At 41.5% G+C, this 14,750-nt stretch overlaps 1 protein-coding gene across 4 annotated transcripts; it reads right to left on the reverse strand.

Moving 5' to 3' along the window:
* Window positions 1-5,874: 5,874 nt before the first annotated feature.
* Window positions 5,875-14,745, reverse strand: LIG4 (DNA ligase 4). Of its 4 annotated transcripts, XM_043535363.1 has the most exons (3): window positions 14,406-14,480; window positions 13,276-13,331; window positions 5,875-9,814 (listed from the first exon to the last, which is right to left on the reverse strand). In XM_043535363.1, exon 3 carries the CDS (start codon window positions 9,795-9,797, stop codon window positions 7,056-7,058), a length of 2,742 nt encoding a protein of 913 aa, XP_043391298.1. In that variant the 5' UTR covers window positions 9,798-9,814; window positions 13,276-13,331; window positions 14,406-14,480; the 3' UTR covers window positions 5,875-7,055. The 4 variants fall into 4 exon arrangements, with proteins under 4 accessions (XP_043391298.1, XP_007055917.2, XP_027674066.2 ...); XM_007055855.4 differs by lacking the exons at window positions 13,276-13,331; window positions 14,406-14,480 and adding an exon at window positions 14,586-14,745; XM_027818265.3 differs by lacking the exons at window positions 13,276-13,331; window positions 14,406-14,480 and adding an exon at window positions 14,661-14,717.
* Between the last annotated feature and the right edge of the window lie 5 nt (window positions 14,746-14,750).

The raw sequence follows: 14,750 nt of genomic DNA on the forward strand, positions 1-14,750 counted from the left end.
GGACACTGTAACTGAAAAGAAAACCCAAGTCTTGGAAATCTAAGGAAGGATTAACTCTAACCATGAAAGAAAAGAAAGAAAAGAAAAGAAAGCTCTTTTAATAGGGAAGGATTTTGAAGCTAAGGCTATCCAAAAATGGAGCGCATGCATCTAAGCAGAGTGCTGTGTATGAAATACTGGATTCCCTCTGTAACAGTACGTGGGGTGGCTCACAGCTAAGAGTGCCAGACTCATCTCAGATTGTCAGAAATCAGGGCAGACACCCCAGACTGGTGGTATATTCTATCATTAGATTTCACCAAGCCAGAGACAGAAGTGTTCTCCTGGATCACTATTTGGTTTTACCATGGAGCCACAGACAGTCCCTTTATGCTCTCTTAACTTCTCTTTACCACCCACACAAACTAGAATTTATGATGAAAGGTTATTAAAACCAAAATTAGGTTACTTCCAACCTCAAAGGGCCAGTCAGTTACCTCAGGTCAAAATATACTCCAGGTCTCACCAAAGACAACACTGTAGCCAATCCCATAGTAAACTAAAATTAAAGATTTATTAATTAGGAAAAAGTAATGAGAGTTTTAGCAAGGTTAAAGCAGATAAAATGCATTACGGGTGAATTAGCATTTGTAGGTTCAAAATAAAAGCAGAGACGTAACAATCTTTCAGACTCAGAGTCTTTTCATAACTTTTCTCAGGGCTTCCCAAAAATGGCTTTTTGGGACCTCTATCTTTTTAGGTGACAAATCTGAAGAACTGTCCCAGATTGAGGTGTCATTAGAGGAGGTTTTAGAACAAATTGATAAACTACAGTAATAAGTCACCAGGACAGGATGGTATTCACCCAAAAGTTCTGAAGGAACTCAAATGTGAAATTACAGGACTACTAACTGTAGTCTGTAACCTATCATTTAAATCAACTTCTATACCAAATGACTGGAGGATAGCTAATGTGACGCCAATTTTTAAAAAGGGAACCAGAAGTGACCCCGGCAATTACAGGCCAGTAAGTCTGACTTCCGTACCGGACAAACTGGTTGAAACTATAGTAAAGAACAGAACTGTCAGACACATAGATGAACTTAATTTGTTGGGGAAGAGTCAACATGTTTTTTGTAAAGGGAAATCATGCCTCACCAATCTACCTGAATTCTTTGAGGAGGTCAGCAAACGTGGACAAGGGCGACCCAGTAGATACAATGTATTTAGATTTTCAAAAAGCCTTTGACAAGGTCCCTCACCAAAGGCTCTTAAGCAAAGTAAGCAGTCATGGGATAAGAGTGAAGGTCCTCTCAAGGATTGGTAACTGGTTAAAAAATAGGAAACAAAGGATAGGAATAAATGGTCAGTTTTCAGAATGGAAAGCGATAAATAGTGGTGTCCCCCAGGCGTCTGTACTGGGCCCAGTCCTATTCAACATATTCATAAATGATCTGGAAAAGGGGGTAAACAGTGAGGTGGCAAAATTTGCAGATGATTCAAAACTACTCAAGGTAATTAAGTCCCAGACAGACTGCAAAGAGCTACAAAAGGATCTATCAAAACTAGGTAACTGGGCAACAAAATGGCAGATGAAATTCAATGTCGATAAACGCAAAGTAACGCACATTGGAAAACAGAATCCCAACTATATACATAAAATGATGGGGTCTAAATCAGCTGTTGCCACTCAAGAAAGAGATCTTGGAGTCATTGTGGATAGTTCTCTGAAAACATCCACTCAATGTGCAGCGGCAATTAAAAAAGCGGACAGAACGTTGGGAATCATTAAGGGATAGACAACAAGATACAAAAATATCATATTACCTCTAATAAATCCATGGTACGCCCATATCTTGAATACTGCATGAAGATGTGGTCGTCACATCTCAAAAAAGATGTATTGGAATTGGAAAAGGTTCAGAAAAGGGCAACAAAAATGATTAGGGATATGGAATGTCTGCCATATGAGGAGAGATTAATAAGACTGTGAATTCTTAGCTTGGAAAAAAGACAACTAAGAGGGGATATGATAGAGGTCTACAAAATCATGACTGATGTGGAGAAACTAAATAAGGAAGAGTTATTTACTCCTCATAACACAAGAACTAAAGATCACCAAATGAAATTAATAGGCAACAGGTTTAAAAACAAACAAAAAGTATTTTTTCACACAACGAACAGTCAACCTGTGGAATTCTTTGCCAGAGGATGTTGTGAAGGTCAAGACTATAACAGGGTTCAAAAAAGAACTATATACATTCATGGACGATAGGTCCATCAATGACTATTAGCCAGGATGGGCAGGGATGGTGTCCCTAGCCTCTGTTTGCCAGAAGCTGTGAATGGGCAACAGGGGATGGACCACTTGATGATTCCCTGTTCTGTTCATTCCCTCTAGGGCACCTGGCACTGGCCACTGTCGGAAGACAGGATACTGGGCTAGATGGACCTTTGGTCTGACCCAGTAAGGCTGTTCTTATGTTCTATTTGACACCTGAAGCCTCCCTGTCAGCGTTCAGCTGGATCAGAGGTAAGGATTGCTCCCAAGGCTACCTCTTTATAGTTGGTTTCAGAGTAGCAGCCATGTTAGTCTGTATCCGCAAAGAGAAAAGGAGTACTTGTGGCACCTTAGAGACTAACAAATTTATTTGAGCATAAGCTTTCATGAGCTACAGCTCATTTGCATCCGATGAAGTGAGCTGTAGCTCACGAAAGCTTATGCTCAAATAAATTTGTTAGTCTCTAAGGTGCCACATGTACTCCTTTTCTTTATAGTTGAAACAGGCTAGCAAGCTGACAGGCATCTTCTCAGCATGGGCTTTGATGAATAGCAAATGCAGACAGTTTGTGATCCTCATTGTTTAACATTCAATAGGCCATTCAAAGATAATGCATTTAGTAATGGCCATTCAGACTACTAAAAGTAAAATGTTCTATAGGTAAATCAACAAGTTTCAGACAGATGAAGACAATAACATTAGCATTTCAATAGTTTCCATGCATTAATTAAATCATCTAAATGCAAATACATCCTTTGATTTAAGGTTAATTAAGCATAGGATACAGACACAAAAAAGGACTTTGCAACAACAGGTTAATTTAATCACATTAGTACACATCAGACAGGATACATATACAATGTAAATAGCATTCAGCAGGTTACAGACAAATGTAAGGAATAACATTAACATTGAACAGATAAGTGAATTGGGACACTTAACACTGCCTTGAGGTCGTGACCTAAGCTCAGTTAGCTGCTAGCACCACACCCTCTATGATAAACAGCAGGCTTGGAAACTGTTAAAAGGCAATAGGTAACTTGTTATATTTAGCTAACATAGGGTGCACCTTTATTATTATTTTCTGTGAACCTTGTGTTTGCTTTTCCTTATTATTTCATCTTTGAAAGCATGATTTTTCTATTAAATAAACTTTTTGTTTATTTTTATCCTAAGCAGGTTTCTGTTGTACAACCCGGATGGGCAGCGCTAAGTGGATGGATAACTGGGAGCAGGTTTCATGCCATAGGGGGTGACAAAGCAGAATGGAAAAATCAGAGTGTTTGGCAGTTAAGAATTTGGGGGCTTGATTTGGGGAGACTCAGGACCAGAAGGGCTGTTGGAGTCATTCTGCAAGGAGTAACTAGGCAGGTGGAAGCATCTTAGACTTTTGTGCTTGAAAGCTTGCTACTATTAATAGAGGTCTAAGCTATAGTAGCATAGCATAAGAGTACCCAAAATTACAAGGCTAGCAGTGACCGAATGTCTTACTGGTCTGGGTGACCCTCAAACATCACAACACTCCTGTTAAAACACCCAGAATTTGCTCTTGTACCATATTTGAGCCTAAGCAGCATCAAAATCCTCTACCAGGTCTCCCTCTGAAAGTACCACTTTCAAATGAGTGATAAACCATTTCTAGGGGCTTGATGGCCCTCATATATTTTTAGTTCAGAAGGTGGAGAAAGCTACTAGGGAAGAAACTGTTCTAGATTTCATTTTGACAAATAGGGAGGAACAGGTTGAGAATTTGAAAGTGGAAGGCAGCTTGGGTGAAAGTGAATTACAATTAGGATTAAACTGATTTTATTGCACTTTGTATTTCATCGTACCAATGAGTATGAAATGAATATAGAGATAAACCCTTAATAGGGTCAAGAAACCAACAAACAGTGATTCAATCTGGAATACTATATACATTATGATGTTTCCAGTAGCAACTCAATGGAAGATGTGCCAGTAGATTGTTCCAAGTTTTATTTTTGACCTTCAAAACCACACTCCTCCCTTTTTTGTTTGTAGTATATCATACTTGGGATTAAGGCAAAAGATTTTTCTTGAAAGACAGGTTAAAAATTGCTTATGTCTTATGTATATCTATTTTCTGCTAGTATACAATTTTTCCATTTTAATAAATCCATTGTCTTTTAAAAAGAAAAGGAGTACTTGTGGCACCTTAGAGACTAACCAGTTTATTTGAGCATGAGCTTTCGTGAGCTACAGCTCACTTCATCGGATGCATAGCTAAGGTGCCACAAGTACTCCTTTTCTTTTTACGAATACAGACTAACACGGCTGTTACTCTGAAATTGTCTTTTAGTATTTTTAGTGCACAAAAACAATGGATTCATGTATTCTACAATTTAATGATTCACCTGGTAAAGTACATTATAACAAAAATAGGTGTTTAGAATGTTTATTTTAAAAAACTAAATGGACTAAAGAATAATTTGTGAAGTTAGCCCTTCAAGTTTATACTAATAAAAAGGAAGTAAAAATGAGAAGCTTGCTTTCTTTCCATTTGGCCTTTGATATAATGTTCCTGTTAGGATATAGATATTCAGGCCTGTCTGTAAAGGCCTTTACGCTAAGAATTTAGGTGTATTCTTATCACAGTCTGAGGCCCTGTTCTTAGGCTAAGGCCTTTGGCTAAGCAGCAGAGGCAGCCATAAGCTGGGAAGCGACAGGTCACCTCCTCACATTGAAATAAGGTGTATTGGGCTGTTAGGAATACAATCCTGTCCTGATAATGCCTATCACCTCCAGAGAAAGGGAAGTGCCTAGAAAATGTAAAAGGAAACTTAGTTTGATAGCATCCTGTCTGGCAAGAACTCACTTATCAATAGCTGGGATGTGAAATCCTCATTTCTGTGTTTGTTCTATCACTGTAGTCCCCATTTCCCCATTGTTTGTCTGTATAATCTCTGTCTGGTTCTGTGATTGTTTCTGTCTGCTGTATAATTAATTTTGCTGGGTGTAAACTAATTAAGGTGGCGGGATATAATTGATTACATAATCATGTTACAATATGTTAGGATTGGTTAGTTAAATTTCAGGAAAATGATTCGTTAAGGTATAGCTAAGCAGAACTCAAGTTTTACTGTATAGTCTGCAATCAGGAAGTGGGTGGGTGTGTGTGGGGGCGGGGAATGGGAACAGGGAATTGGGGTGGGGAAATTGGAATCATGTTTGGCTAAGGGCAGGAATGGGAACAGGACACAGGTGTAAGGCTCTGTGGTGTCAGAGCTGGGAAGGGGGACACTAAGGAAGGAAACTGGAATCATGCTCCCTGGAAGTTCACCCCAATAAACATCAAATTGTTTGCACCTTTGGACTTCGGGTATTGTTGCTCTCTGATCATGCGAGAAGGACCAGGGAAGTACGTGGGTGAAGGAATAAGCCCCCTAACAGTTCCTAATTATTTATGTAACTGTTCTTGAAAAATCCATATGGTAAAATACTGTTATGTGGCACCTGATCATGATTCCATCAAAGTTAATGGCTAAAGTCTTATTTACATTAATAGGGCAGGATCAGCCACTAAATGTTCACGTATTCCCCCTCCCGCAATTAGAGAAGTATTTTCCCATTAAAATAACATTTCAGACTGGAATAAAAAATATAGATCTTTATTTCAATCATTCAATACAAAGTCTTGATTAAAACTGAAGTGTATTTGGAAATAAAATGCTATATATTACTGAACACCTTAAAGTAACCCATATATCATCACTTATAGAAAGGTAAGCTGAAATCAGGGGAGAAATCCTGACTTCACTGATGTCAATAGGCAATTTGCCATTGACTTTTATGGGGCCAGGATTTCACTCAAGTTTTTAAATATGTGCATATTTTCAATATACAAGTTACTCTGATATTTTATTCACCCTTCAACTAAATCTTTGGATCTGGGCCTACGTCTACTCACACAGTAGCACTTACACAAGTAGTCTTATTGAAATTGAAGTGTTACTTAACATGAATAAGGGTTGCAAACTGGGTCCTTTAAGTACAAAAATAACTACAGCTGTGATACAATGAAGGAATGGCAAATTTCAAAGCTTTTAAAGCATATACAAATATTTTTTTAAAATGGTAGCTATGACTATACAGATATGATTGATGTTATGTTTAACACTTAATGGAAGTTCTACAGATCTGTTTTAAAAAATTGAAAAAAATCCTTAAAATACATGAAACTCACTTTCTCTAAATTTACACACAGCATAGATTCTGAAAGTTTTCAAACGTATGTTGAATATCTACTTCAGAATGTTAAGATTTATATAGTACTATCATTTAATTATTAATGTAGAGCTGTATAAAACATTTAACTGTGTTAATGCTTTGGTTTAAGAGGCTTTTACTAATTTCTTTATTCAATAGCATACTCTCTTTAAATATTATTGATTTAAAAGTTCAATCTCACACCTCAGAAAGATCAAAGGGTATAAAATAGCCAGTATTTAAATAAAGGCAAGTGTTGTCAGTACTACAAGGTTATCTTCATAGCTATAAATAAAACAATCTCCTATGGGAGATCTTTGTAAAACACAAAACATGTAATTATTTCTTTTAGCACTGGACATTTCCTCCCACAGTGTAACGTAGTCTGAAGTCTTTCCCTCCTTCCCCAGCATAGGAGATGCTACCTTTCTTTTTCCAATATATAAAAATTAGAGCTACTCTTTAACCACAGGCTAGGTATACACCTGGAAATATGCAGAAGGATCTCACCAAATCTTAAATCCACCAAGTTCATCAGAATGCCTTTACTTCTAGTTAAAACCTGCTTTAAATTAGGTATGGATTTTCATTCTGTAACTTCCCCTCCTTTATTGACTCTGTTATCCACCGCTCAGATAGGATTTTAAATTTTTTCTCAAATGTTCTCCTAAGTGTTTTTATCTCTTTTACATGGGTATGATCTTCTCCCATAATTACATGGGACACACCCTCCTTTATCTGCGAGACTATTTCTGCTCCATGAAAACGGAGCTCCAAAGCCCTAATTGATAGCATTGTTCCATGGGTCTTGGTACTGGGGTCATTAACCACAGCATAAAGGTCCAGATAAATGGTATTTTGCCTGAACATACAGAGTGGAGAGCTATTCCACAGATAACGTTCTTCTAAGTCAGCAATCATGTCCAGAGGTATCTTCTCATCATTTTTATTATTAATTCTTGAGAATACTTCCTTTAATTGGGTCACCTCTGTATCTGCTGTGTAGCTGTCACCATAACAATCATACTCACATGCAAAACGTTGTTTTGTGTCTGGAGACATGTGAATCATGACGGCAGGCTGCCATGGTACAAATATTTTCTTTTCAAAACACTGTAAAAGCCACTCTGCTCTCACAACATCATGCTTGTTGGAAGATATAATATTTTTTACTCTGACATTCTCAATTCCTGCAATAACACAGTAAGTGTCTGGTCCAGGGTTTTGTACCACATTACCACCACTTTCTGCTATTTTACTTTCCAGTTCAGATTTTGAATGGTTTTCTGTTCCAGTCATAACACAAAACTCAACATCTTCAAATATATTAGAAATCTTATTTACATTGGAAAGATCAGGGGCTTTAAAATGATCCATTATTCCAATTATTTTCTTTACCTTTGGTACAGTTTTCCGTTTCTTTTCTTGTGGTTCATCATCACCCACATCAAGGTGCTTAGATGCTAGCTTCCCTGATGCTTTACCTCTGAGCTGTTCTAAGAAATCCAAAGTCATACATTCATGCCACTCTTTGTCCTCTCTTATTTTCTCAATTCGAGGGAATCGCAAAGTGCAATCAGTTTTGTACATATCACTACTAACGATCTCCGCTGCCTTAATCTGAACTATGATTGAGTTACAAGGCTCGATGTAAACTTCAGGCTTCTCAGTTCCACATAAAATATTACAAGGAGGATCTCTTTTATGGTAAGGCTTCCAGTGTTTGGCCAATTTCAAACCAAGATCGTATAGCTCCTTCATAGTGTAACCAGAACCAACACGACAAATAGAATGAAAGACAGATGGTTTTTCACCAGGAGGGGAAGTCTCAGCAACAGCACACAAAAAATGAGACATCATGCCACCACGCAAACCTTTTCCCCAGTAACCACCAATAATTAATAGGTCTAGCTCATCCATGAGCCCATTGACATACTCTGGTTTGATTTTTAACCAGCCTTCCCCACGTTTGTCTGGCTTGTAAATGGACATAGGATCTTTTATCATGATTCCTTCTTCTCTGTTATCTATTGCTTCATTCAGAGCATCAACTACTTCTTTCCTGGTGCTAGCCTGTGTTTTATGCACTATGTGTATTCTGCCTGTTATTGGTGTAAACAGCTCATTTAGAATCTCATATCTTTTGCTTAGTATCTCGTGACCTAACTTCTGATCATTAACCATTAATACATCAAACACACAAAAGCATGTCTGCAGATCAGAATCATCTACCATTCTTTTTATGTCAAATTTGTTTCCCTTCTGCATAAAAGTTTGTGTATTGGGATTGTAGGCCATCATTTCACCATCAAGAATGCAGTTTTGTATATTATTTTTAAACACATTATGAATAAATGGAGTTAATGAACCTTCGAGGGGAGAAGCACCAAACTGCTGAGTATAATCAAACCCATTACGGGAGAAATACTTGTATACATCTCCATCTTTGTGCATCTGCATACGTTCACCATCTAGTTTAGTTTCTATGTAGAAACTCTGGTGATTCATTTGTTTCTCAATTTGCTGGACATTAGCAATAGCAGCAAGCATAGGTTTAAAGGCAGAAAACAACATGGTGGAAACATCACTGAGTGATACAGAAGGGTCATGCAGTTGTCTGCAAACTTTCTCCAGGTCAGTTGTGACATTGTATAACTCAGTAGCATCAGAATGGAAAAGGGAAAATATGGTTTGCTGACTAACACCAAGTTTTAGATCCTTTATAATCATCCGGATCAGCCACTTTTGTTCAAGTGCTGAGCTCTGAGTTATTAACTGAAGAATATTTTTCTTTACTAGGTCCTTCCTTTTGGCATCATTATTACTAGCAACTGAATCCAGCAGCTCATTCACCTGTTGTATGGTCAGTCTGCCTTGTTTTGGGCACCTCGGTTTCAATACAAAATAGGCAATCATTGCAAAGTCTCCAGCATCTCCATGTGAGCCAGTAGGTGTTCTATAATTTAAAAGTTTTAGGGCATCTTTTCCTTCTTTGGGTAAATTGAGCAGTTCAATATAGAGCTTAGCAAGCATGGTTTCTTTAATTCCATAAGCCATTCTCTCTCTTTCCAATTGCGGAAGAATAAGTCGCATTGCTGGATAAAAAGAGTCTGTGACATCTTTCTCTTTTTTATGAAGAGCATCATGAAATTTCCTCCATGAATCTAAAAATTCCTTAAAATACTTGGTTTTCTCTGGCCGGGATTTACATTTCTGTATTCGTTCTAAAATTGAACACAGATCTGCAAAAGGAACTACTGATGCCACCGTTCGTTTAGGGGAAGATTGTGAAGTAGGTGTGGAAGACATCAGGATTCACTTTTTCACTATAAAAAAAACAAAACAAAAATATTTCAAGTGAAAGAAAACATACCACCAAATTACCCTATTTCTCAAAAGAATTAGGCACATTTTTAAAAATTACTTTTGCATAGAAGAATCATTAGATATTGCTACACTTAGTTTAACTACCATTATCATCATCATAATCTATATTACAACACCACCCCATAACCCCAACTGAAATCAGGGCCCCCTTGTGCTAGACTCTGTGGGGAAAAATATATATATTATATATAAAATATATAAAATATATATATATATATATATATATATATATATATATATATATATATATATATATATATATATATATATATATATATATATATATATACACACACATACACACACAGTAAATCCCCGAAGAGAATACATTTTACATTGACAATACAGTGAAAAGATGGAAAAAGGAAATATTATCCTATTTTTACTGATGGGCATCAGGAGATTACAGGTAAAATGTTTGAAAGTGCCTAAGTGATTTAGGATCATAAGTGCCTTTATCAAAAGTTACTAAGGCTTGGTCTATACCTAAAACATAGGTCAACATAGCTACATCGCTCAGGGCTATCAAAAAATTTCTTGCTCTGTTCGACATAGTTAGGATAACCTAACTCCCACTCCAGAAGCAGCTAGGTTGACGGAAGAATTTTTCCATCAACCTACCTACCACCTCTCGAGGGGGAGAATTTCCTACAGCAATAGAAAAACCTCTCATGTCACTAAAGTGAGTGTCAACACTACAGCAGTATAACTGCAGCATTTACAGCTGTGCTGCCACTGCACTTGTAGTGTAGACATATCCTGAGGCACTTAGAAACATAAGTCCCATTAACCAAAGACATACAGAAGTCTGTGGCAGACCTCCAAATTGATCCAAGATCTCTTACCACCCAGCCTTAGCCCCAAACCATCCTCTCTTCTATCCAGACTCCCGTACTTGAGAGGAAATCTTGTATCATATAATAGGACTGTCTATCACATTGAATCATTTCTTATTTTCAATTAAACTGAGGTATCAGATGGTTCAAGGGACAGTAATGGATTACACAGTCTTACATCTCTGTGACAGATTTAAATATAGTGCAGTTCAGTAGTACATGATTAGATGGTTCTTAGGTAGTTACTATTGATCAAGTTGAGGTGTGGCTAAAAGCCACAGCCCAACAGAAAATGATGCATCCTGCCAAGTCTGGCACCCAAGCCCCCTAATTCCATCACCTAAAACCCAACTTTGGAGAAGGGGAGACAGAAATCTTCATGTCCACTCCCTGCTCTGTATTTTTCAAAGTGCCAAGATGTGCTAGGTTCTGTTATTTTTGGGGACACTAATAGCAGTTAAAGATGTTATTTATTTGGGGAGTGGAATTTGGACTCTGGCACTTTATTCTTTACTTCTTCTAGTGGACAAGTGGTTAGGGAGTTGGAGCACTACAATCACACATTATTAAAATTAAACACATATACACACACCCCAGTCTGTTGGTGTATATGCCTATTGTCTCTGGTCTTACACTGTGGCTACATCTACATCAGTGGCTCTCAAACTTTTTTATTGGTGACTCCTTTCACATAGCAAGCCCCTGAGTGCGACCGCCCTTATAAATTAAAAACACTTTTCAATATATTTAACAACATTATAAATGCTGGAGGCAGAGCGGGCTTTAGGGTGGAGGCTGACAGCTCGTGACCCCCATGTAATAACCTCGCAACCCCCTGAGGGGGCCCAACGCTGTTTGAGAACCCCTGATCTACACAGCAATGTAAGCCTAGTGTTAGTGGGACCTGAGTCAGCTGACCTGTGTCAGGGAACCTGGGGCTTGTGCATCGACATTGCATTTTAACCGTAGATTAAGAAGTTTCTGACTCATGCTCAAACCTAGGGCTCTGGCATCCACACTGAAGTGCGCAGACCCAAGTCATAGTGTCCAGAGCCTCCCCTCCCCCGTATTGACACTCTAGCCCTAGGAACACATGCATTGTGGGAAAACTCTACTGCCTATTCTGTTTCCTAACTGTGGTGGTGCTGCTATTGATGGGACTCCTGCCCATAAGGAGCACGAGTACATAAACCACATAATTAGCTCCTTTGGTGGCTGTGTCAGTAGACCAACTGCAGTTTGAGAAGGCTTGATATTGAACTATCATCTAACCTGAGAATTGGGTTCTCTAGCTCTAGGCTGAGTCATACTGGCATGAAAATCCCCACGTACACCTGTTCTGAGTATAAATAGGACATCAGTCTCCAGACCTGTCGACTATTAAAACGAAACTTTGCAATTCTTAATTTTTAAAACTGGATGTTCAATGAAGGTGTGTTTATTTATTCATTCATTCATTCATTCCTGTTTGTTTTGAAGTTTGACATAAAAATGAAGGTACCAGAGGAAAAAGACACCCCTCTCCCCACCAAGCCTGGCTGCTGCCGACTGCACAACAGTTAAGTGCATCCCCAGGGCTTGGGGTGCAGTGTTCTCCAGCACCCCTTGGGGATCACTTATCTCTGACCCCTCTGTACCCCAGGAGTTGCAGGGAAGTTTTGGGGCTGCTTCCCACCTATCACCCTGACAGTGCATGCAGCCTGGGTGTCCCTACACACACAGCCCCAGGGAGGGCAAGGAAAGCCCGGGAGCAAGGGCTAAAGAGCAGAACGGGGATCAAGTGCTGCCCTGCAGGGAGGGGGAGCAGTAGACCTTCTGGCTCAGTGCAGCTCAGAGAGGGATGACCCCCAACATCCCAGCAGTCAAGACCTGCCTCCCTTCTGCCAATTTTGTTCCCTACTTCAGGCAAGCTACATACTTCAGAGAGGAGCTGGAGCTGCAGGCACCACTGCGGGCAAGTTTTGGGGCTGGCACCCACTCACAGTCCTGACAGTGCACACATCCTGGGTGCCCCCACACACTCAGCCCTAAGGAAGGCTGAGGGAGCACTGGAGCAAGGGCCAGAGAGCAAAGCAGTAACCATCTGCTGCCCTGCAAGGGAGGGAAAGCAGAAGAACTCCAAGCTCAGCCTGGCCCGGGGAGGGATGAGCCCCAGCACCCTGGAGGCTGACTCTCACTTTGAAACTTTGCTCCCTGCCCTGGGCAAGTTCCACACAGCAGAGAAGAGGAGATGGAGGGAAGAGAAGGAAGGGAGAGCGGATGTGGTCAGGCAGTAATGGTGCTTCTGCCCTGCTGTGCTGGCTACCTGCAGCGCAGCCACTCTGCTGCCAGGAACCACAGGATACACCTGGAGGACTCCCGAGATCTGAGTCAAGCCAGGGACACATGTACATAGAAAACCAATAGGGCTTGGACCCTAGGTCCCGACTTAACATGGGCTCGGACCCTCCAACCCCGCAGGGTCCTGGGTCCGAGCTCTAGTTTACCACAATTGCAGCGTGCACATGGGGAGTTTTGCTTAAGCCCAGGCTCAGACCCAGACTTAATCTGTTGTGTGGACGTACCCTGAGAATCTTTGGACAAGAACCACCTTCTGTGTTGCGTGTCCAGCACTTAGCACCTTGGGGCCCAATCCACCGCAACACAAATCAATAATAATTAGCCAAGCTTGCAAGGTCTTACATTCAGGTTGATGTATACAGTGTTGTTATAGCTGTGTTGGTACCAGAATATTAGAGAAACAAGGTGTGTGAGATAACATAATTTACTGGACTAGCTTATGTTGATGAGAGACAAGCTTTTGAGCTTACACTGACTTGAAGAAGAGCTCTGAGTAAACGGCTCTCTCTCACGAACAGAAGTTGGTCCCATAAAGATATTACACACAGACTAGCAGAAATGCCATCAAGCTGAGTGGGTGAGGTAACGCTGCATCCAATCAATTTCAAAATGTCCTAGGCCTCAGTGACCAGAATCCACACAACACCCACTGCCCTCTAGTTTTTAGCACAGCCAGGGCTTAAATCAAAAGTTGTCTGCCCAGCGCACAACCAGAGGCTGGCATCATTAACACCTCCCAGCAGAACAATCGCCCACCCCAGCTCTGCTCATGCTCCGGACAGGCTGCCTCCGATGAAGTGAGCTGTCGCTCACGAAAGCTTATGCTCAAATAAATTGGTTAGTCTCTCAGGTGCCACAAGTCCTCCTGCTCTTTTTCACGGATACAGACTAACACGGCTGCTGCTCTGAAACCGACAGACTCTGACACCCGGAGTTATTGCAAACAAGAATACAATGATAACACCACTGGGGGGAGGGGAGGGTGCACACAGAGCCCCTGCCCCGGGGGGAGGGGCGGGATGGCGGACCTGGCGGGGGGGGAGTGTCAAGGGGACCCCCCCCCAGCTGTGGGGTTCTTGGTAGGGGAGGAACCAAAGGGGCGACTCGGACGGGGGGAATCCCGGCCCTCGCGGGGGATGGGAAGGCAAGGCGCTGGGGGGGGGGGGGGGGGGGGGGGGGGGGGGGGCTTCAACCGACACAGCCCAGGCACGTGCCACCCAGCGGCCAGTACGGGTAACGCGGCTGCGTCACAACGGCCCCAGCACAGCCCCCGGCCCCAGCGGGGAGCGGAGCAAGAAGCGCCGGGGCCAGGGAAGCGCAGATCCCGACCCGCCGCCGCTTCAGCCCAACTCACCCACCACCACGGCCGGCAACGAGCCCAGCTCCTACCCCACCACACGTCACTAGGGCGCCACGCACCACCCCGGAAACTCGTTCATCGGAGCCGCCCATTCAGAAGACTGGGGGGGGGGGGGGAAGGAGTTTCCCGACGACGCCAGGTCGAGGTCCCCTCTCCGCGCGCAGTGGTTCAGACCTGGCCGGGACGAGCTCTTACACCCTCCTCTGCGCCCGAGGGTTGGTTCAGCCCAGGAAGAAAGGGACGTTCTACCTCCCTCTGCCCGTCCTACGCAATAGTTCGTTCTCCTAGTATCAAGTCGGGGGAGGTGCCACAGGGATGCCCTTACCCCGGAAGCGGAAG

This window comes from Chelonia mydas, chromosome 1, assembly GCF_015237465.2.
Source record: "Chelonia mydas isolate rCheMyd1 chromosome 1, rCheMyd1.pri.v2, whole genome shotgun sequence".
Lineage (NCBI taxonomy): Eukaryota > Metazoa > Chordata > Testudines > Cheloniidae > Chelonia > Chelonia mydas.

Coding starts and splice junctions, on each gene's coding strand:
- LIG4 (XM_007055855.4), bottom strand. CDS start 9,797: ATGTCTTCCACACCTACTTCACAATCTTCCCCTAAACGAACGGTGGCA.